This window comes from Mus musculus, chromosome 1 (genome assembly GCF_000001635.26).
Source record: "Mus musculus strain C57BL/6J chromosome 1, GRCm38.p6 C57BL/6J".
NCBI classification, from domain to species: Eukaryota; Metazoa; Chordata; class Mammalia; order Rodentia; family Muridae; genus Mus; species Mus musculus.
In genome coordinates, this window is record NC_000067.6 from 140,106,724 (window position 1) to 140,128,159 (window position 21,436).

General features: G+C 36.8%; 1 protein-coding gene across 1 annotated transcript in view; it reads right to left on the bottom strand.

The window, feature by feature from the left end:
- The window catches only part of Cfh (complement component factor h), a 97,557-nt gene that overhangs the window by 20,869 nt on the left and 55,252 nt on the right, over window positions 1-21,436 (bottom strand). Inside the window, exons 10-14 of the mRNA NM_009888.3 lie at window positions 13,148-13,330; window positions 11,864-12,040; window positions 5,710-5,883; window positions 2,035-2,217; window positions 1,769-1,948 (exon numbers count right to left, since the gene is read on the bottom strand). Of these exons, the coding sequence (NP_034018.2) occupies window positions 1,769-1,948; window positions 2,035-2,217; window positions 5,710-5,883; window positions 11,864-12,040; window positions 13,148-13,330 (897 nt within the window). The remainder of the gene's footprint in view (window positions 1-1,768; window positions 1,949-2,034; window positions 2,218-5,709; window positions 5,884-11,863; window positions 12,041-13,147; window positions 13,331-21,436) is intronic.

Below are 21,436 nucleotides of genomic sequence, written 5' to 3' on the forward strand. Positions count from 1 at the left end.
CTATAGGCAGATTAAGAAAATGAAACCTCTGACATTTGAACGAATAATAAAGTAGAATATAGAAAAATAAATATAGAATAATATAAAAAAGAATTAAAATTTTATACGATATTATGTCTGATCTTTCTCCATATGAAACAAGCTGCTAAACAGTTTTAAAGCAATGATGAAGATGACTTTGACAAAATGTGTTTGTTGAGCAAAAATTTATTAGGATTAATATGCAGTAGTGGTATTTGTTTACATGACAAATTAGTATGAAGTTTGGGTGTCTGGGCATGGAGAACAAAATAGGTGCTATATCCAAAGGAGCTCTATGTTCCCCTGGCATTTACAAATACCCAAAACTCCAATCAATCGTAAGACTGGACACCAGGGACCATGCTTCAAAAATGACCAAGATCATGCTAAGAAAACCTTCCATTTCAGAGGAAAGAGAATGTAGACTCCAAGATGCTTTCAGTTAGTCATTAAGATTGAATCACCAAATGATATGTATTCACTGATAGGTGGATATTAGCCCAGAAACTTAGAATACCCAAGATATAATTACAATTTGCAAAACACATGAATCTCAAGAAGAACGAAGACCAAAGTGTGGACACTTTGCCCCTTCTTAGAATTGGGAAAAAAAACACCCATGGAAGGAGTTACAGAGACACAGTTTGGAGCAGAGACAAAAGGATGGACCATCTAGAGACTGCCATATACAGGGATCCATCCCATAATCAGCCTCCAAACGCTGACACCATTGCATACACTAGCAAGATTTTGCTGAAAGGACCCTGATATAGCTATCTCTTGTGAGTTTATGCCGGGGCCTAGCAAACACAGAAGTGGATGCTCACAGTCAGCTGTTGGATGGATCACAGGGCCCCCAATGGAGGAGCTAGAGAAAGTACCCAAGGAGCTAAAGGGATCTGCAACCCTATAGGTGGAACAACATTATGAACTAACCAGTACCCCGGAGCTCTTGACTCTAGCTGCATATGTATCAAAAGATGGCCTAGTCGGCCATCACTGGAAAGAGAGGCCCATTGGACATGCAAACTTTATATGCCCAAGTACAGGGAAACGCCAGGGCCAAAAAGTGGGAGTGGGTGGGTAGGGGAGTTGGGTGGGGAGCATGTGGGGGACTTTTCGATAGCATTAGAAATGTAAATGAGGAAAATACCTAATTAAAAATATATATATATAAAGATTGAATCACCAAAAGAACATGGGGAATCAGTGTAGAAGTGATATATGGGACAATGTTTCCCATCCAGTCCCTGAGTTCTACATCTGATAGCAGGGAGGATGGTCCCAGCTCCAGCACATGGACTTTAGAATGCAGCCTGTAGAATAAAAACATGCATTGTAGCTGTGCTTAGGGAGGAAATGGGAGTAGAAAACGGGTGATTAGCTAACTTTATTTCTTAGCTTTCCAAGACTTGAAAGGATAGTCTCATACAATAAAGGCAATGATATTTTTGTGCCATAGTCTTATCTACTTGGGTGTTAATATTCACATTTCAGTCCCATGAAAATTCATAATTAAAAACTAGATTTACGTTAAGGTAGTGAACAAAATTTTATAGGTTATATTAATTATTTCTGTTCTTCTGTAAAAACATATCAAATTATAAACAACGAAAGTTTGGATTCATATTATTTAAGACTAGATATTTCCAAAAAGACTACTAACCTCAAAAGTATACAGTAGTAAATATTTCTATAATACAAATATTAAACTTTATAAAGTATCATTTTATGCACACATACTTACCAACACATTTAGGAAGCTGGGTCCATTTTCCACTAATGCAAGAAACTGACCCATGTCCAATCATTGTGAAGTTTTCTTCACAAATGAACTCCACTGAATCTCCATGGTGGTAGGGAGGAACAGAACACTTGGCAGAGCCATGTTCAAGTTCAGGAATGTCTCCACATGTTCTCTCCTCCTCTGTAGATGTTTCACAAAAATGTATTTATGATAAATGCATCACTTCAAATACAAAATATCCTTGAAGTATTAATGTTTTTACTTACCAATACATACAGGCAAGGTTGTCCAATTCCCATCAACACACTGGATTTTATTGGGTCCCTTCAGTAGGAATCTAGGTTTGCAATCATATTTCACCACTTCACCATGGCTGTATTCAACTTTTTTTGCTCCATTAATTTCCCCATTAAGAATTTCAAGAGGTGGTGCACATGATGCTACTTGACCTGCTGCAGAAATACTGTATAAATATAAATGACTTCCTCTTTTCCAATTTGTATCCCCTTGATCTCCTTTTGTTGTCGAATTGCTCTGGCTAATACTTCAAGTACTATGTTGAAAAGGTAGGGAGAAAGTGGGCAGCCTTGTCTAGTCGCTGATTTTAGTGGGATTGCTTCCAGCTTCTCTCCATTTACTTTGATGTTGGCTACTGGTTTGCTGTAGATTGCTTTTATCATGTTTAGGTATTGGCCTTGAATTCCTGATCTTTCCAGAACTTTTATCATGAATGGGTGTTGGATCTTGTCAAATGCTTTTTCTGCATCTAACGAGATGATCATGTGGGGATACAAATTGGAAAAGAGGAAGTCAAAATATCACTTTTTGCAGATGATATGATAGTATATATAAGTGACCCTAAAAATTCCAACAGAGAACTCCTAAACCTGATAAACAGCTTCGGTGAAGTAGCTGGATATAAAATTAACTCAAACAAGTCAATGGCCTTTCTCTACACAAAGAATAAACAGGCTGAGAAAGAAATTAGGGAAACAACACCCTTCTCAATAGCCACAAATAATATAAAATATCTCGGCGTGACTCTAACGAAGGAAGTGAAAGATCTGTATGATAAAAACTTCAAGTCCCTGAAGAAAGAAATTAAAGAAGATCTCAGAAGATGGAAAGATCTCCCATGCTCATGGATTGGCAGGACCAACATTGTAAAAATGGCTATCTTGCCAAAAGCAATCTACAGATTCAATGCAATCCCCATTAAAATTCCAACTCAATTCTTCAACGAATTAGAAGGAGCAATTTGCAAATTCATCTGGAATAACAAAAAACCGAGGATAGCAAAAACTCTTCTCAAGGATAAAAGAACCTCTGGTGGAATCACCATGCCTGACCTAAAGCTTTACTACAGAGCAATTGTGATAAAAACTGCATGGTACTGGTATAGAGACAGACAAGTGGACCAATGGAATAGAATTGAAGACCCAGAAATGAACCCACACACCTATGGTCACTTGATCTTCGACAAGGGAGGTAAAACCATCCAGTGGAAGAAAGACAGCATTTTCAACAAATGGTGCTGGCACAACTGGTTGTTATCATGTAGAAGAATGCGAATCGATCCATACTTATCTCCTTGTACTAAGGTCAAATCTAAGTGGATCAAGGAACTTCACATAAAACCAGAGACACTGAAACTTATAGAGGAGAAAGTGGGGAAAAGCCTTGAAGATTTGGGCACAGGGGAAAAATTCCTGAACAGAACAGCAATGGCTTGTGCTGTAAGATCGAGAATTGACAAATGGGACCTAATGAAACTCCAAAGTTTCTGCAAGGCAAAAGACACTGTCTATAAGACAAAAAGACCACCAACAGACTGGGAAAGGATCTTTACCTATCCTAAATCAGATAGGGGACTAATATCCAACATATATAAAGAACTCAAGAAGGTGGACCTCAGAAAATCAAATAACCCCCTTAAAAAATGGGGCTCAGAACTGAACAAAGAATTCTCACCTGAGGAATACCGAATGGCAGAGAAGCACCTGAAAAAATGTTCAACATCCTTAATCATCAGGGAAATGCAAATCAAAACAACCCTGAGATTCCACCTCACACCAGTGAGAATGGCTAAGATCAAAAATTCAGGTGACAGCAGATGCTGGCGAGGATGTGGAGAAAGAGGAACACTCCTCCATTGTTGGTGGGATTGCAGGCTTGTACAACCACTCTGGAAATCAGTCTGGCGGTTCCTCAGAAAATTGGACATAGTACTACCGGAGGATCCAGCAATACCTCTCCTGGGCATATATCCAGAAGAAGCCCCAACTGGTAAGAAGGACACATGCTCCACTATGTTCATAGCAGCCTTATTTATAATAGCCAGAAACTGGAAAGAACCCAGATGCCCCTCAACAGAGGAATGGATACAGAAAATGTGGTACATCTACACAATGGAGTACTACTCAGCTATTAAAAAGAATGAATTTATGAAATTCCTAGCCAAATGGATGGACCTGGAGGGCATCATCCTGAGTGAGGTAACACAATCACAAAGGAACTCACACAATATGTACTCACTGATAAGTGGATACTAGCCCAAAACCTAGGATACCCACGATATAAGATACAATTTCCTAAACACATGAAACTCAAGAAAAATGAAGACTGAAGTGTGGACACTATGCCCCTCCTTAGAAGTGGGAACAAAACACCCATGGAAGGAGTTACAGAAACAAAGTTTGGAGCTGAGATGAAAGGATGGACCATGTAGAGACTGCCATATCCAGGGATCCACCCCATAATCAGCATCCAAACGCTGACACCATTGCATATACTAGCAAGATTTTATCGAAAGGACCCAGATGTAGCTGTCTCTTGTGAGACTATGCCGGGGCCTAGCAAACACAGAAGTGGATGCTCACAGTCAGCTAATGGATGGATCACAGGGCTCCCAATGGAGGAGCTAGAGAAAGTATCCAAGGAGCTAAAGGGATCTTCAACCCTATAGGTGGAACAACATTATGAACTAACCAGTACCCCTGAGCTCTTGACTCTAGCTGCATATGTATCAAAAGATGGCCTAGTCGGCCATCACTGGAAAGAGAGGCCCATTGGACACGCAGACTTTGTGTGCCCCGGTACAGGGGAACGCCAGGGCCAAAGGGGGGGAGTGGGTGGGTAGGGGAGTGGGGGTGGGTGGGTAAGGGGGACTTTTGGTATAGCATTGGAAATGTAAATGAGCTAAATACCTAATAAAAAATGGAAAAAAAAAATATAAATGAAAATGTCCATCTTATAGTCTAAAATTTTAGTAAATGGAGAAATTTAAAGTTTACTCACCATATCACTTTTTATAAAACTTTTCTAAGTAAATGGTATTTACACTAGATTTACATTTCACAGCTATAATACTTTTGTTGAAATAGCATTGCAAATGTATTGAAGGTGGAAGAATTTTTGGTAAACCTGACAGCTTGAAGATACATGCAAATCACTCAGTAATTGTTGCGTTGATTATAATGATTTTCACATTGACTGGTACTATTTTATCATACAGTTATTACATTGTAGAAAACATCAGCAGTGTACCTATTATCTATTTTAATTTGTTTAATACCTGGTGTTGAATTAATTAAAATCTGCTTTTACATGTTTGGACATACTCTATGCAATATGAGGGAAGGAATATGCTATAAAAGCACCAGCTCTAATGATAATGCAGACAAAATGAAAGAAATCTCTTCAGTCTCAGCCATCATGTCTACATGTGTAAACACATTGTTAACACATTTAAAAGAGCAAGTTAGCTTGGTTTTAAGCTCATAAATATGTGGCTGTTTATCAGTCACATAAAACATGTCTTTCTTGGATGTCAATTTCCCTGAAACTTTTAGTATTATAGACATACTGGATAAATGGGGAACATTAAAAGAAGAAGAAGAAACTTCTGATCCTAATTGATCAAATATAAAACACATACTGACCTTTACATGTAGGGAAACCAGGAGACCATCCAAAGTGGTAGCATTGCACTGAATCTGGCCCAACTCTGTGTCCTGAATGGCAGGAGAATTCCAACAAATCTCCAACTCTGTATTTTTCTTTTCTGGGGGAAACGACTAGTTTTCGGTCTAGAGTGGGAACACTGCATTCTCTTTCTTGAAAAGTAAGATAATTGGAATATACAATTAATCATTGTGATAGGTTTATCTATCTCATGGACATTCACAGGGAAGCTTCAGTAACCCTTTTTCTTATAAAAAAAAAGTTGCATACTAGCACTAATATAGCCTCAAAATCAATATGGTATTCTCTGAGAATTATAAGAAAGTGTAATATATTAATGTCAAAACTGATTTTAAAAAATCAACTTATTTTCACTGGATCTGATTTGCTTCAGATAAATATTAATATGAAAGTAATAACTTTCCTATTCTTACAACATAAAGTTGTTTCCCTCAGATTTGAAATTAATGTCATACAATTTCTAAGATGTATTAAAATAATTCAGTTTAATATAATAGGAAAGTAAAATGTGTAAAATAATTTCTAATGTATCTGAAGTTAGGAAAATATAGTTAGTATATTTTGCAATTAAAAAAACAGAAGAAACGTGTGCACATCCTTACTTTAAACCATTTGCTATACTTGTATTTCTAATTGATAGTTAATTGTCAATTATTCAGATTAAGAATATAAAACATTCCCCAATATGATAAAATTTTTCTTCAAGTTTTAAAATTTTTTGAGTTTTACCAAAAGTAAGTAAGTAAGTAAATAATACTTTTCTGCCTTAAAAATCCCCCTTCTTCTAGTGTATAAATTAAAAGTCACAATTTTGAACTAGGGTCATACATAAAAGATAATTTCTGAATTATCAAAACTGAAGGGATGGTAACAGGAGGAATCAAATGGAGTGGAGTGAGAAAGTTTGGAAAAGATGACTAGAATTTGCGGCATTTCAGGGGCAAGATGGCACCTTAGTTCAATGGAAACTCCAAGGAATCTTTAAGGATGTTCCTAGTAAAGAGTCTGAATAGTGAGTTTTAAAGAACCTGAACCAGCCATCTTATGTAACCAGGCAAGACTTCCAGTAGAGGAATTGGGACAGCAACCTAGTCATAACATATTCAACCTACTATTTGTTCTGTCGCCAAGATGTGGCTGCAGAATTTGTGGGAATGACCAACCAAAGATTGGTTCCGTTTTTTTTTTTTTTCTCCAATGTTCTATTATGTATTTACTTCATATACATTTCAAATGCTATCCCAAAAGTCCCTTATATCCCCCCCCCCATTGGTTCAGTTTAAGAGCCATGCAGTGAGAGAGAGCCATGTCTGACACTACCTTGAAGGCCAGCAACCAGAGGCTGAATACCTTAAAAACCTAGATGCCCCACAACTGAGGAATGCATAAAAATGTAGTATATTTATAAAATGATATATGACACAAGTTGTTAAAAAAAAAGGTGATCATGAAATTTGCAGGCAAATGATGGAACTAGAAAAAAAGAAACTATCCTGAGTGATGCAATCAGACCTGGAAAGACAAAAATGATATGAATGCTTAAGTAGTTATTAAAGATTAAGTAAAGGATAATCATGCTACAGTCCACAGACCAAGTGAGGCTAAGTAAGAAGGTGGGTTAAGTAAGAAGGAGATCACCCTGGGAAGTGGCAATAGAATGAATTTTGTGGGTGAACTGGGGACAGCAGGGAAATATGGTCCACAGAATCAACTAAGGAGAAATCATAGAGGCTACAGAGACTGGAGCTGCAATCAAAGAGCCTGCATGTGTCTGTGCTCAGTTCTCTGCATACATACTGTTGCTTAGCTTGGGCATTTTGTGGGACTCCTAATAGGGGGAATGGGAAATGTCTCTAATTCTTTTGCCTGCTCTTGAGAACATTATCCTACTTCATCCAGCCTTGAAATAAGTATTTGTGTCTAGTTTTATTGCATCATGTTATGCCATGTTTGGTGGATATCAATGAAAAGCATACACTTTTCTGAAGGGGAAGGGAGGAGAAGTGAGTCTGGTGGAGAAGGGATGGTGGGAAATTGGAGGAGTTGAGGGAAGAGAGGCTGCAGTTGGGTTATATTGTAAGAGAGAAGAATAAGTAAAAAGAAAAATAAACAAAACTAAAGAAAACAAGTTTGGGATGCTGGAATTCCTGTTGTAAGATATTTAACAGTTTGTTTTTTGCTTTTGTTAGACAGGAATGAAGTGGTCGTTTTACTAGTGTACAATGGTAAAGATGAACAATTGAGGAGACTAAAATGCTTTCTTTTGTTCAGCTGTAGATTCCATAGATAATTGTAATGCACACCTTTTGGTATCCAATTCTATAAACGCTCCCCTTAACCCCTTTCTGTGCTGCTATCAGTAAGAATAAATTAATTTAATCTAAACTTGAATTGAGTCTAAGTGTGTGCTCTTTCCCAGTGGAAATAATGAATGCCATAATACAACCAGCTATAATTATTGTTTGATTTGTTCTATCTTGGTTATGTATATTTGCTTCTTTTATTCAAATTATTTAATAAGTATACCATAATACTGTCTTAAAGTGAAAAAAAAAATCATTCCTGAGTGTATTTATACAGAGTGTGTCAGCCCCTAAATTATGTCTGTTATACCCGTGTGTGTGTGTGTGTGTGTGTGTGTGTGTGTGTCTGTGTGTGTAATATAACACTATATGATCATATCAGTTCACATTGCCATCTCAGTCACTCCATTTCCTCTCCTCTGATTCACATTTCCTGTCTGGCCTGGAGACATTGAAGGTCCATGGGAATTTTTTGGGTAACAGTCTCTTTGAGATTAAAATACTCCATCCTTCTGGGAAGCCCCTTAAGCAGGGAGGTAAACAACTCAAAATAGCTTCAGGGAGTCCCTGAAACTGAGCAGATTCAGCAGGCTCCTCCCTACCAGAGTAACCAAGATAGTTGGATTGCTGAGAATCACTCAGACAAGCAAAGTTGAAAGGAAGGAGCTCAGACCACCCTAGATGCAAAAAAGAAAAATGACATCATACCAACTTCCCAGACGAAGCAGGATCCTACCCAGCACCTGGAAGGTACTTAAGACAGCTGAGTCACTTGGGGAAAAAATAAAGACATTCTTCAACCTATTGTTCTGCCTACCAGTTATGTAATATGCTCATCTGTGTTTTGTGAGCTGTCAGCCATAATGGGTAGGCTTTGGGGATGTAGCTGTCTATGAGTCATTTCTTCTCCTATAAGAAATCATTCCTTCATGTTTCTGAAATTAATAAAATTAATAAGATTAATAAAATTCTGAAGAGACAAAAGGCAGGAAGACCTATTCCATCTTGTACTCTACACTCTACTTTAAGCTCTTGTCCATGGAGAAAACTGCTGTCCTTGGAGAAAGCTGCTGTGCTTGGAGTAATTCTTGGGCTCTGGGAAAGAAACCACAAAGCATTCCAAGCAGACTTAAATAGACATAACATCTATGGCCAGCTTGTAGCAACAGGAAAAGATGGTCACCATAGCAACATAAGTTAAAAAAAACATGAATCATTCCCAAGATACACTGCCCCATTTTGGATGTGTGTTATTTCTCTGATGATATCAATTTGAATGTTAACATTCCTTTACTCATTTACCCAATCATGTCATGCCAAGGCTTGAATGCCACAGCTTGCAATTTTTTCCCTATATAAACCCTAAGCCCCTAGATCTGAGTGTCACTCTCCTTCCTATTCCATCAGAAAAATTTGTGGCCCAATCTGGAGCTTGAATAAAGACTTTCACGGGCTTGCATTGGAGTTGTGGTTCCTGGTGGTCTCTTCGATTTTTGTTGGTTTTTTTTTTCCAGTCTGGGCACAACTAAAGGTTCATCAAGTTGGAATTTGGTGGTATCTGTACATTGGTGTGTCATGGGCTCCTTATCTTGGGTAGGTAGATGTTTGTATATTGCCTCCATGGGAAAAAATTCTCACACATGAGAATGGTAAATAAATAATTTCATATTATATTTTATTTTATATTGACATGTTAGTATTGACCCTCAGGTAAAGTACTGTGTCATGGAACTAATATCCCTTTCCTTACATTCTATATTAGTATTGTATTATAGAACGTCCCGATTTCATAATCTTGAACTGCTTATAATCAGAGAGAAACTAATCATCATCAATTGCTTAGTTTGATTTTTTTAAATATGTAAGTCACTTGTTGCTGTTTGTTTGCTTATGAGATATCTTCATTTAGAGTAAAAGATCTGACCTCATTTCCAGGTTTAAAATCTACCTAAACCTGCCAATCCTTAAATTGGAAACCCCACAAATCACTGAGCATGAATACCCGCCAATCCCTGGGTTCATCTTGAAATCTCACCATCCCCCACCCTGGAAAAGTTCATCCTCTTAAACTCACTCTATCAACCCCTTCAATACCCCCCACCCACACACAAATCTTATATTTACCTGCCTCCTGCTCAGTTTCCTGTGGCACTTTGGCCAAGCAGAGGCAGCCACTCCCTTACTGTAAGCCCCTTGAGGTCAGACAAGTGACCAAGCCCCACCTCAAGAGACTACTATAATGGCTATGTCCCTTGAGATGCTAATGGCCAAGTTCCTTCCTACAGGGGGCAAAATGATCCAAGATGAGCTTAAAATCTCACCAATCAATGAGCTTGTTCTGAGACCTGGTTAAAAAACAAAAACAAAACAAAAAACAAACACAAACACAAACACAAACACAAACACAAAAACAAAAACAAAAACAAAAACAAAAACAAAACCCACCAATCTAAGTTGCTCTTGAAAGCATATGCACCCCTCAGGCCCCCAAAATATCCAATACAAATCAAACTCCTGCTGTCTTTGCTGCTTCACTCTGGAGCAGACAAGCGTTCTCATGTCTTTTCTAATAAAGTTCTTGTGTGAGGTTTGTTATTTCTGCTGTGACTTTGTGCTTTTTCTTGGCTCCTTGCTGCCAGTGTACCTTTCCCTTCAGTGCTATCACACCTGCACTGGGAAACTCAGAGCTGCAGCACCTCCATTGGGGAAGTATTTCCTTTCAGAGCTGTAACACAATTCCTATATAACCCAGACTGTCCTGGATTTCAAGAATGTCCTATTTCTACCTACCAAGTCATCTTGACAGGGGAAGAAATCCACATTTGAGTGGATCCTTGAATCTGCAAATCAAATTTCTCAGTATCTTCTACTAGTTTTTTTAAAAAAATGTTTTTCAACTTTATTGTCATTTATCTTCTACCCTCACACTGTTCAAGTTTTCTTTTTTATTAATTTTTTCTTTTCTTTTTAAAGATTTATTTACTTAATGTATGATTGCTTTATCTGTATAGATACCTGCATACTTGAAGAGGGCATCAGAACTCATTATAGGTCATTGTGATCCATCATGTGGTTGCTGGGAATTGAACTCATAAACTCTAGAAGAACAGCCCATGATCTTAACCACTGAGCCATCTTCCTAGCCCTCAAGTTTTCATGGCCTAGCTTCATATTTCAGTTCATAATTTTCATAGGGAGACCTAGTCTACATAATTAAGAACTTGAATAGTAAAAGAATTGTCCTCTAATAAAAGATACATGATATACCCAGGCCACACAAAGGAATCGTTAATTTAATGAAATTTTGGGTTTGTTTGCTTTTGGAAACAGAACTCAGTATGTAGTCCAATATACTCTCAAACTTAAAATTTCTTGATCCAGGGTCCTAATTGTTAGAATAATAACCTGGTGGCATATACACCTGATAAATATATTATTTAAAAACAGATTATCAGGTCAGAATGATGGCTGTTAGTGAGAGTCCTTGCCTCTAAACCAGAGTCCTGAGTTCAAACCCTCAGATACATATGATAAAAAGAAAGAGCTGACTCCCACAGGTTCTCCGACACCTTCATGTATAATGCAGTATACACACCTACATAAACATACACATATATGCATGTATACACACAGGATAAATAAATGAATGTAATGAAATAATAAATGTAAATATAAACTTCAATGGCTTTCAAAACAGTCATTTTTCATAGGTTATATTAAATCATAAGGAAGATTCTAGGAATTTCTAATTTTAGCATATAAATTCTTTTTTTTTCTTAAAAAATATTCCAGAGAAAATAGCACTCACCATAACATGAGGGTGTATCAGACCATCCATAATAAGTACATGTTATAGAGCCTTTGGTATGTTTATATTCATTTTCAAATCCAACGAGACATTCATAGTCTAATTTGTCATTGAGCTTAAACCATGTCCTAGTATTCTTAGTTATAGAATTCTCAAATACAGGCATATCACAAGACTCTGATGTAAAATAAAAGAGATAATTTAATTTCAAATATGTCAATAGTCAATATAAGTAATTAGCATAAGAACAAAAGTCTTTATAGATTAATATATGATAAATTAAATACAGTATAGAAGGAGCCTAAGGAGACCAACAATAATTTATTTTTGTGAAAGTTATTAAAATGAAAGATACAATTTTATATAGCATTGATATCCTTTCTTAAACATTTATAAAATATTATTTTAGAAATAGTTTCATAGCTAATTTTTCATATACTTATTCTACACTCCAAAAGAAAAGACAAGTGAAAATGTACATTTTTAGGGGAATATGATAGTCTTTTGTGAATTAACATCCTATATTTAGTAATTAAAATGACTCATAAAATAGAGAAATAGATTAGCTGAGCTTAAAACAGGTAGTATATCAAGGGTTTAATTTTTAGCAGTAAAAAATCCAATAAATCCATGTCAATTACAACTTAATATAAATGAATATTACATGGGTATAATTTTAATTGCCTTTTCTTTAATAAGATCTTGTAAAATTACAGTGGTTGAAAAGTATTAGATATTATAAAATTAGTGAATATCTTAAATCAACTTATCATTTGAGATATGTTGAATACTTCTTGAAAAATAGCACTGGGTATTTTTCGAATAAATAAGATTAGTTGAACTAATTATTGATCCTAGAAAATATTCATTAACTCGAAGTCCTAAAACAAGGGAATGTTTCCAAACACCAAAATTTGCTGGTACCTGGAAGCATTTCTTTCTTTCCAATATCAAAATATTTAAAAAGATCTTCTAAGAGGGAGATGTTCTGACATGGACCTTAACTCACAGTGTCAAATACATATTATAAGGTCATCACACTTTCAGGGAGTTGCAGCTCTTCAAAGACTTCTTCACTAGATTTAAAAGTACAGGATATTTTAAAGTATTCAAAAGGCAAATGAACGGGTACTCTAAAATGAAGGAATAAGTCAAAATAGAAAAAAATGGTGTGTATTTTTTCTTGAAGTTTACAAATTAAAAATAAGAGCCATATAAAAGGAGAATAAAATTAAACTGCTATGCATCATCAGTATAACTGTAACAATATAATAAAATACTCACTAATGCATGAGGGTTGAGGTGACCATCCATTTTGAAGGCAAGTTATTGATCCTGATATTTCTCCAGTATTTGTCACATATCCCTGCTTACATCTATAGGATGTTTCTCTATTTAGAGCATATATAGAAGAAGATTCAGAAAGAAATCCATTGTCAATGTGTATATCTGATGCTGAACATGTCTCTTAAAGGGTAAAAAGTAAGAAAAGAATGAGGGTATGCACAGCTGCTTAAGGATTTACAATATTAAAAAATACAAAAGTAGCCATTAGTCATTTGTATGTAAAAACCTGAAATAATCAAAATCATTCACATTACTAGGCCACAAAAATAAAAACGAACAATAACAAAACTTAAGATACATCATCATAGTCATCAGAGAATGTTTTTTTTTTCTAACAAAGTCAAATTTAAAGGACTTATAGTATATCCTAAAATATGCTTAATGTTTTTGTCCAAATGAATCCATAATCTTACAGATTGTCAGAACTCAAAGAAGACAATGTTGTCTTTCTCTCTCTCTTTCTTCCTTCCTTCCTTCCTTCCTTCCTTCCTTCCTTTCTTTCTTTCTTTCTTTCTTTCTTTCTTTCTTTCTTTCTTTCTTTCTTTCTTTCCGTCTTTCTTTCTTTTATTATTATCATAATATCTAATTACACTGTAGCTGACTTCAGATGCACCAGAAGAGGACATCAGATCTCATTATGGATGGTTGTGAGCCATAGTGTGTTTGCTGGAATTTGAACTCATGACCTCCAGAAGAGCAGTCAGTGCTCTTAACTACTGAGCTGTCTCTCCAGCCCTCATTCATTCTTTTATTCCTTCTTTCAGCTTAAGAAAAATTGAATCAGTTAGGAACCTAGAACTCATTTATCCCATTAGGGTTCCTGGAGTTGAGCAATGATCTTAGAAAACATATCCAAAGTTACTACAGACTCCAGAACCAATAATTTCAAGAGTCATTGTAGCTGCATGCCTAAAGTAGAATGGTTGTTCAAAGGTTAGAAAAAATAATGTGATTTTATTGTTGTAAAACAATATAATAAAAGTGTAAAGAAAACAAAAATAGAGTAGTAGACTCAAACAATAAGGCAACATATTTCAGTAAATATTAGCAACGTCACATTTTACAAAACAAGGAACACTGAACTAAAATTCCAGAGTAGGAAGAGATTAATGATGTTCATTATAGAGGTGGATTTGTGTAAAAGAGAATTTTTCAGAAAATAGCAAAGTAGGAACTAAAGAAGAAAAAATGGGTATTTTACTGAATTTAAGAAACAAATATTACTTTGCTCAAAAAGATTGGAGTCACTGGACTTGTGGCATAGAAAAGCAAGAAGAGGGAAAATATGGAGCAGAACTCTCCATTTCTCAGTGGTCGTCCTCTAGCTCATCTGGTCAAATGTCAGCACACTAGTACTTAACAAGACACTCTGATAGAGAACATGAGAAGAAAAACTACCCCAAAAATTAAGGTCAAAAGTTCCCAGAACACCAACTATTCAAGATAGTCAAAATGGAAGACAGTAAAGATTCCTTTAATCCCTACAATCCTCGAGAAAGACATCCCCCTGAAGTGTTTTACTGGTATTCTGAACACCCAAGTTGTACCAAACAAGGTCGCCAAACCAATCTAAATAATTTCAAATAGAAATCAATCAAACTCAGTATTCCTCTTCTGCAGTTTTCCAATCCCAAGCACTAGCAGTAAGTTTTCACAGAGCACTGCTATTTTATTCAAGGAATTGTGGGGGAGGTGAATGAAAATACATAAATTTGCGGCAGCAATTTATTCCCCCAACAACAAAAAAAAGCACACACTCATTTGTTAATGTTTACCCATTATATGCACATATCGATAAGATAGCTACATACAAAAATCTGTAGAATGAAAACAAAAATCTGGGTGCACTCAATATTCACATAGATAAGGAGCACAGACCTATGTCAGCAACCTGACACACTTCAGAGGTTAGGCATGACCCCCTGGTTGAAGGATGGGGCCATCTATCCATATCTAAAATTTTAATCCAAAATTTCTCCTATCTAAAGGAAATACAGGGACAAAGAATAGAGCAGAGAATGAAGGAAAAGGTCATCCAGAGACTGCCCCACCTGGGGATCCATCCAACATGCAGACACCAAACCCAGACACTATAGTGGATACCAAGAATTGCTTGCTAACAGGAGCCTGATACAGCTGTCTCCGTAGAGGCTCTGCCAGAACCTGATGAATAAAGATGTGGATGCTCAGAGCCAAACTTGAGACTGAACACAGGGTCCCCAAAGGAAGAGTTAGAGAAAGGTTTTGTCCTTCCCTCAATTTCTTTAAGAGACTTATTCACCTCTTCTTTTTGGACCATGATTGTGTTCATAGAGTAGGATTTATTGTCATTTTCTTGTGCTTCAGTTGTTTTGGAGTATTGAGGGCTTGATGGATTAGGATACATGGGCTCTAGTCAAAACATGTTGCCCTATGTGTTATTGTTGTGTTCTTATACTGGTTTATAAACATCTGTGTTTAAAATGAATTTTATCTCTAGATGTTGGTTTCTAGGTTTATGGTTGTTCGCCGCCACCCCCCCCCCCTCCACCCAGTTTCTATTTCTTCAGTGGTCTTTGGATCTCTGTGGAAGATTGAGCTTAGGGCCTCCACCAGAGATGGAAGATAGACTTCTGTTGGCCTGTGTGGACTCTGATCTGGTACATATTCATTTTCTGAGTTGGAGGTTGGTCTTCTGATAGGAATGTCCTATAGTGGGTGAATGGGTATCTGGCTGAGGGAAGCAAGAGAGCAGGGAAGGTTTGTGGGTGGCTGGCCTACTGGTCTACTGGTCATCATTGCCTGTGCATCATGTTTCTAACTTAATTTCCTTTCTTTCAGTAGCATGTATGCATTGTTCTTCTATGTTATAGCTTGTATAGTAACTGAATTTTATTTGAAAGATGGATTTATATAGATCTATAACAAGCTATTTATACAATTAGAGGACTATTTTGGCTATTTTAAAATGTGTTAAATAGTGATCTATTTATGAAAATTTGAATATAAGTTATTAAATTTTATAAAGAATTTATTAGAAAATTTTCTACAACTAAAATAAATAAGTACTATGACATTGTGCATGATTCAGTCTAATAATCTAGCCTATGGTTTATAAGTATGGTTGGGATATTTTGCATCCATGACAGCAGTGGGCAAGGCTTCCAGTTGAATTGTTGAATGAATACCTTAAGGAACATCAAGGAATCAAAAAAAAAAAAAAGTTGAAGGAAAAATATAACTCAAGAAGATCTAAAACTGGAAATAGAAGCAATAAAGAAAGCAAAAAGTCAGGGAATTCTGGGGGTATAAAAATCTAGATAAATAAAGAAAACATCAGATGCAAGAACCACCAATAGAATACTATAGATGAAAGAGCTGTTGTAGACACAGTAGAAGAAATACATACATTGATCCAAACAAAATGCTAAATCTGAAAATTTCCTAACCGAAAATAGTCCAGGAAATTGTGGCTACTATGAAAACATTGAACCTAAGAAAGATAGGAATAGAAGGAAGAGAATCCAGCTCAAAGTCATTAGTGATTTGAATATGCTTAGCCCAATGATTGTGGTCCTCTTGGAAAAATATGTTGCTGTAGGCATGGGCTTTAAGACCTTCATGCTAGCTGCTCAGAGGCCACTCTTCCTAGTGGCCATCAAATGAAGCTGTAGAATTATGAGCTCTTCCTGCACTATGCCTGCCTGAATGCTGCCATGTTCCTGTCTTGTTGATAATGGACTAAACCTTTGAACCTGTAATCCAGCCCCAATTTTATATTGTATTTATAAGAGTTGCCTTGGTCTTGGTGTCTTTTCTCAGCGGTACAACCCTAACTAAGACAATGACCCAGAAAATAATTTCAACAAAATCATAAAAGAAAAGTTTTCTTACCCTAAATTAACAATTGCTTTCAAGGATACATGACGCACAAAGAACACCAAATTAATGGGAACAAAAGAGAAAGATCACTCAAGACATAATATTCAAATTACTAAGCATATAGAACAGAGAGAGAATATTGAAAGCTACAAGGAAAAAAGAGCAATTAAGGTAGACATATTAGAATTACATCTGACTTCTAAAAGAAAATATCTAAAGTAAGACAAGCAGGTATCCTTCAGACTCTAAAATATCACAGATGCCAGTCCAGAATACTATATACAGCAAAGCTTTTGAACACTGTAGATGGAAAAGGCAAATGTTTCAATGACAAAGCCAAATTTAAACCATATCTAATTACAAACACCACCCTCCAGCAGCTACCAGAAAGAAAAATCTATCCCAATGAGTTTAACTTTACTCACAAAAACACAGGTAATAAATACACTTCCGCTAGCAAAACCGAATGACAGAAAAAACACACATACACAATACTACCACCAACAACAAAATAATAAATTACATAAATGAATGAACTGGTCATGGATATCTCTAAATATCAATGAGCTCATTTCTCCAGTAAAAAAAAAAAAAGGCTAACAGAATGTTGAGAAAATGAACTATAGAAATGACCCACATTTGTAAAAGACAGTCAGCAAAGGTTAAAACACATCAACAATCAGACACTGATAGTAAAAGACTTCAATATCCCACTCTCTCCAGGTGACTGGACATCCAGGGGAATACTAGAGCAAATAAATGCTATAAAGAAAATGGAACTAACAGGTATCTACAAACATTTCAACAATCCCATGTATGTATGTATATATATATACATACACACACACACACACACACACACACACACACACACACAATTTCTTCTCAGCATTTCACAACACTTTCTCTAAAACTGACCACTTACTTAGTCACAAAACAAATTTCAACAGATATAAGAAAATTGAAATGACCCACTGCATCCCTCCTATCAGACCACAAGAGATTAACACTGGATTTCAATAACAATGAGAATAACAAAAGACCTCCAAATTCATGAATTTGAGCAACTTTCTCCTGAGGACTATAATATCATGACAGTAATAAAGAAAGAAATTAAATACTTCCAAAAAATTCAGTGAAAATGAATGCATAAAACATAAAAATTCATTGGACACAATGAAAGCAGTACTAAAGAGAATGCAAATATACACATATATATCACCCTACACAAAATTGAAGTCCAAGTGGACTGAAGACATCAACATAAAAACATATACTGAATCTAATAAAAGAGAAAAAGTGGAAATTCCTTGAACTCATTGGCACAGAAAACAATTTCCTCCACAGGACACTAATAGTTCTGATACTAAGATCAACAATTAATAAATTGGACCTCATGAAACTGAAATGCTTTTGCAAAGATAAGGGCATCATCAACAGGACAAAGTATCAGCATAGAGAATAGGAAAAGATATTTACCAATCTTACATATGGTAGAGAAATAATATCTCTTAAATACATAAAGAGCTCAAGGCAGCAAACCAAATATGCCAAATGAAAAATGGAGTACAAAGCCAAACAGAGAATTCTGAGCTGATGAATCTTGAACTGTTCAGAAATGCTTAAAGAAATAATCAATACCCATAGCCATCAGGGAAATGCAAATAAAATAGACTCTGAGACACCATCTTATACCTGTCACAATGGATAAGATCAAAGACACATGTGACATGACATCTTGTTGAGGATGTGCAGTGAAGGGAACACTCCAGCATTGCTAGTGGGAGTCCAAACTTGTGCAATCACTTGGAAATCAATTTCTCAATTTCTCGGAAAATTGTGAATAGAACTATTCCAAGACTCAGCTATACCACTCCAGAGCATATACCAAGAGATGCCCTATTACAGTAAAAGGACACTTGCTCAAATATGTTCATAGCAAGTTTATTAACAATAGCTAGAAACTGAAAACAATCTAGATGCCCCGCAACTGAAGAATAAAGAAAATGTGGTATAGCTACACAATAGAAATACTACTCAGCTATTTTTTAAAAAGGTATGAAATTTTCAGACAATACAATGGAACTAGAAAATATCATCTTGAGTGTGGTAACCCATCTCTGGGAGTAGATGGAGACTTGGGATGAAGGAGGTTCTGAGAAGTCTACTGAGATAATACTAGTTGAGATTCCTTTCAGTAGGGGATATGGAGACTAAAGTGCTCAACTTCTGTAAACAAGTGAAACTTAAAGGGAGGGAGGGGAACACCAATTCACCCACAAAACCTTCAGCTCGAATTTTTTAATAGATATTTTCTTTATTTACATTTCAAATGTTGTCCTCTTTCCTGGTTTCTGCCTCAAACCCCACCTGCCCTCTCCCCGCTCCTCCTGCTCACCCACTCCCACTCCCTAGCACTGGGATTCCACTATTCTGGGACATAACACCTTCCCAAAACCAAGGGCCTCTCCTATGATTGACAACCAACTAGGCCATCATCTGCTACATATGCAGCGAGAGCCATGAGTCCCACCATGTGTTTTCTTTGGTTGGTGGTTTTGACCCAGGGAGTTCTGGGGGTATTGGTTAGTCCATATTGTTGTTTCTCCTATACGGCTACAAACCCATTCTACTCCTTGGGTACTTTCTCTAGCTCCTTCATTGGGGACCCTGTGTTCCAACCAATGGATGGTTGTGAGCATCCACTTTTTTATTTGTCAGGCACTGGTAGAGCCTCTCAGGAGACAGCTATATCCAGCTCCTGTCAGCTAGGATAGCAAAAACTATTCTCAACAATAAAAGAATTTCTGGTTGAATCACTATCCCTGACCTCAAGCTGTACTACAGAACAATTGTGATAAAAACTGCATGGTCCTGGTGCAATGAAAGACAGGTAGATCATTGGAATAGAATTGAAGACCCAGAAATGAACCCATTCACCTATGGTCACCTGGTCTTTGACAAAGGAGGTAAAATCATCCAGTGGGGAAAAGACAGCATTTTAAACAAATAGTGCTGGCTCAACTGGAAGTTAGCATGTAGAAGAATGCAAACTGGTCCATTCTTATCTCATTATACAAAACTCAAGTTTAAGTGGATCAAAGACCTCCAGATAAAACCGGAGACATTGAATCTTATACAGGGGAAAGTGGGGAAGAGCCTCAAACTTGTGTGCACAGAGGAAAAAAATCTGAACAGAACACCAATGGCTTGTGCTGTAAGATCAAGAATTGACGAATGGGACCTAATAAAATTATAAAGCTTCTGTAAGGCAAAGAACACTGTCAATAAGACCAAAAGGCAACCAACAGATTGGGAAAAGATCTTTATCAACTCAAAATTTGCTCTGCCTTCTAGATATGCAGGTATAAAGATGGAGCAGGGACTGAGGGAATGTCCAACCAATGACTGCCCAACTGGAGACCCATGCCATACGAGAGAGACAACACCTGACATTTTCAATGATACTCCACCATGCTTACAAACAGAAGGCTAGCAGAAATTCCTCCTTAGAGGCAGTGCTTGGGGTGCTCTGTGGAAGTGTAAGGCATAGAATTGAATGAATTGGAGAAGTCAAGAACACCACATGAAGTCCTACAGCATCTACTAACCTAGGCCCATCGAGACCCAGATACTGAACTAAAAACTAAAGAGCCTGTCAGCACTGGATCCAGTCAATCTCTGCATTTGTAGCAGATGTCCAGCTTAGTTTTCATGACTTCTGTCTAATTGTAGAGGAGGTTGTTTTGGTTGTCTGCCATTGTATCCCCTTCCCTAACTTGACTGTCTGGTCTGGTCTCAATGCCACTGAATGTACTTGGGCCTTCTGCAACTGGATGTCCCAAGGAGGGGTTCCTCTTTTCCTTAGAGTAGGGGAGAGGGTCATTTGCGGGGTTTATAGTTCTGGGACTGGAAAGAGATGAGGGAGGAGGGTCTTGATCAAGATTTAAGTTAATTAATTAATTAACTAACTAAAAAAAAACACACTCTGTTTCAGAGTCATCATCAGTCATGATTTAAGCTCCATTACAGATATATAGTAATAAAAGTGCATAGTATTGGCATAAATACCAAAACCAGACAGGATTGCCAATGGGATCCAATTGAAGATCCAGATGTAAATTCATATAATTATGAACACCTGGTTTTTATAAGCAATCTAAAACTAAATAGTGGGAAAAGGAACACATCTTCAAGAATGCTGCTTATAAGATCAAGTGCTCCAAAATCACTTCCCACACCCACAGACTGCATAACTCCCATGAGTTCCATCATAACCAGGCTCACAGTGAGTCCCACCAGCCCAAACACCTGGCCTAACTGGGACCCCTACAGAGCCCTGTATTGGACCTATTCACCCTGCCA